Source organism: Oppia nitens, unplaced genomic scaffold, assembly GCF_028296485.1.
Source record: "Oppia nitens isolate AA-2021 unplaced genomic scaffold, nextdenovo-longstitch-racon4-pilon3 scaffold22_pilon_pilon_pilon, whole genome shotgun sequence".
NCBI lineage: Eukaryota > Metazoa > Arthropoda > Arachnida > Sarcoptiformes > Oppiidae > Oppia > Oppia nitens.
The window spans coordinates 93,600-96,154 of NW_026533202.1; the positions used below are offsets into that span (position 1 = coordinate 93,600).

At 35.4% G+C, this 2,555-nt stretch overlaps 1 protein-coding gene across 2 annotated transcripts; it reads right to left on the reverse strand.

Annotated features, from left to right (window-relative positions):
- On the reverse strand, positions 1-999 carry LOC128953584 (DNA-directed RNA polymerase II subunit RPB11-a-like). 2 transcript variants are annotated; one of them, XM_054299077.1, is made up of 4 exons: positions 767-999; positions 504-593; positions 264-438; positions 1-121 (listed from the first exon to the last, which is right to left on the reverse strand). In XM_054299077.1, exons 1-4 carry the CDS (start codon positions 817-819, stop codon positions 86-88), a joined length of 354 nt encoding a protein of 117 aa, XP_054155052.1. In that variant the 5' UTR covers positions 820-999; the 3' UTR covers positions 1-85. The 2 variants fall into 2 exon arrangements, with proteins under 2 accessions (XP_054155052.1, XP_054155051.1); XM_054299076.1 differs by lacking the exon at positions 767-999 and having other exon boundaries at positions 504-700.
- Positions 1,000-2,555: the final 1,556 nt, after the last annotated feature.

A 2,555-nucleotide genomic window follows, 5' to 3' on the forward strand; every position in this document is an offset into this window, starting at 1 on the left:
AATTGTTTAAATTAAATGATTATTATATATATGAGAGATATATATATATTGATGGATCAGATACTGTAGATATCATACGATTCATTCAGTCATTTCCTTCTTGTCTTTCGCGAACCGCTTCCTATAAAATAAAATGACAACAATTTAATAGAGAAAAATAAAATCAATAATTTGATTATCAATTTAGAGGTTTTATAAAATATGTAAAACAAAACAAAAATCAAATCTATCGGGAAATTGATCGGCAATTACGGTATACTAACTCGGAATCGTTCCTCGAGTAGCGACAGTTCACTGATCAGATCGGTAATGGCGTTCAGCAGTGCCTCTTGCGGTGAATAATCGGCCGATGTCTGGACCCGTAGTACAAACTCGTGGGTCAACGGATGGGGAACCTTATAGCCGGCGAACAATACTTGCGGATCTTTCAGGAGTTGCCTGAAATAAATCAAGATATATATTTAACTGATAAACAATAACTGATCCCCAAACTAATGTCATACATGCGGATCATATTTCCAAGAGTGTGATCCTCTTTCTGGACGGTAAAGATGGCCGCATTGGGTACTTTGGTGTCCTTCTCGATGCCGATCCTAAACGGGGGGAAAGAGAGAGAGAGAGAGAGAGACAGATAGAGAGAGAAAGTGATCAACAAATTAATCTTCAAACAAAAAAATGACATATCAATTCTGTTGCAACCAATCTGATCCATCTGTCCATCGATGGACACCAAGACAAACAACAACAACATATGATAATCACTTACTTCTTCTCGCCCTCGAACAGGAGGAATGACTCGAAAGCCGGCGGAGCATTCATTATAACAAAATAATAAATTAATGGACAATCAAATGGTTTGATCAGTTCAATCAGTGATATTACAGTCACTATAATCACACAATTATATTACAACTAAATTATATTTGACTATTAGATCAACAAAAACAATACAAAACACATGTTTATTATTATTGTTGTATTAAACTCTATATGGAGTCCATCAACAATAATAACAGTTAGTAGAGATGAATTCAGTTAATACATAGTACTGTATTAGTAGAGATGTGCACCAGTATGTTATGTATTATATATGGTTCCGCCACTTGTTATACAAACTATTGCATAATCATTACATTGCATCGATTTTTTTGATGCTATGTATGCAATAGTATTACTCTCTATATATATACTGGTATATACCGGTATATAATGTTTAATACCGGTATATTATTATTGTGATTATACCTACCGGTGCTGATGATCAGTCATACTTAAATAGTGACCATCACTACTACTACTATTCCTCCCGAGAAGCACCGGTAGTCCTATAATCATATAAACTGATTTAAATTTTGTTAGTGTATGTTTCCAATGGCTTATCCTGTCTGTAAAATTTTTGTAAAAAGTTTGTCTATACTCTATGTATGCACTGTATGTATGTATGTATGTATGTATGTATGTATGTATGTATGTGTACTGTAATGTATCAAATCATTTGTATGCAATGTATATAACTCTTTATGTAATGTAATGTATTGTACATATCATTAAGCACAGCACAGACAGCCTAACCCAGACTCTAACCCTTAAAACATTATACACACACATAGTTATGCCCATCCGAATAGTATGTGTGTGTCCCCACCCGCGAAGCTGCTAAATATTAAGAGCACACACAAACACATACATACACTGGTAGTAGTAGTTTAAAATAAATGGTTATACAGTGTTTGGTTGTATAATACAGTGTATAATATGTAATGTTGAATAAGAGTGGACCGATTGAGAGAAAGAGAGAGAGAGAGAGAGAGAGTTGTATGCACTGGCAGTCAGAGTCAGACAGACATCTCATACATGAATTACAGACAGACTCAGACAGAGCACTGTCTATGGGTATACCAAGTGTTATATCATATAACTTATATATGTATGTACTGTATGTATGTATGTGTAAGTGTGTGCACACATACACACAGACAGGAGAGTGTTAGACAGTGTAGAGCCGGTCATAAGCTTATATAATATATACAGACAGAGCTTTTAAAGCACTGTTGGCTGTCGTTTCTCTCTCTCTCTCTCTCTCGTATAATATATAAAAAAATTTCTTTTAACTCTTTAACTGCCAGTGCTTTTCTGAGGCAATAGCTTATCATTGGTTATCTGGTTATCTGCCTGTTCTCTCTCTCTCTCTCTCTCTCTCTCTCTCTCTCTCTCTCTCTCTCTCTGACTGTCTATCTCTCCCAAACCCTAACACAAAACTACTAGCAATTTATTATGCTTTACACATGCATTCAGTCAGTCAGTTAGTTATTTAGTTAGTTAGTTAGTTAGTGCTGGCGCTTGTATTTTATGCAACAGTGCCTAAAACATTGTTGGAGAGACACTTTGTGGCGCACAAAGCCATCAAACTATTAAAAAAACTAGAGAGACATTCATTGAATTGCATTGCATTGCATTGCATACAAACCCAACCATCACTACTACTACTACTACCACTACCATCACAACCGACACAACAACATCTACATCACTTTGTCCTTCAAGACCAATACCAT

Excerpts from the sequence above, each read along its gene's own strand:
- LOC128953584 (XM_054299076.1), bottom strand. The coding sequence starts at position 682 with ATGTCATTTTTTTGTTTGAAGATTAATTTGTTGATCACTTTCTCTCTC. Across the intron at positions 439-503 it reads CTTGGAAATATGATCCGCAT|GCAACTCCTGAAAGATCCGC; the intron begins GTATGACATTAG and ends GATTTATTTCAG. Across the intron at positions 122-263 it reads TACTCGAGGAACGATTCCGA|GAAGCGGTTCGCGAAAGACA; the intron begins GTTAGTATACCG and ends TTTATTTTATAG.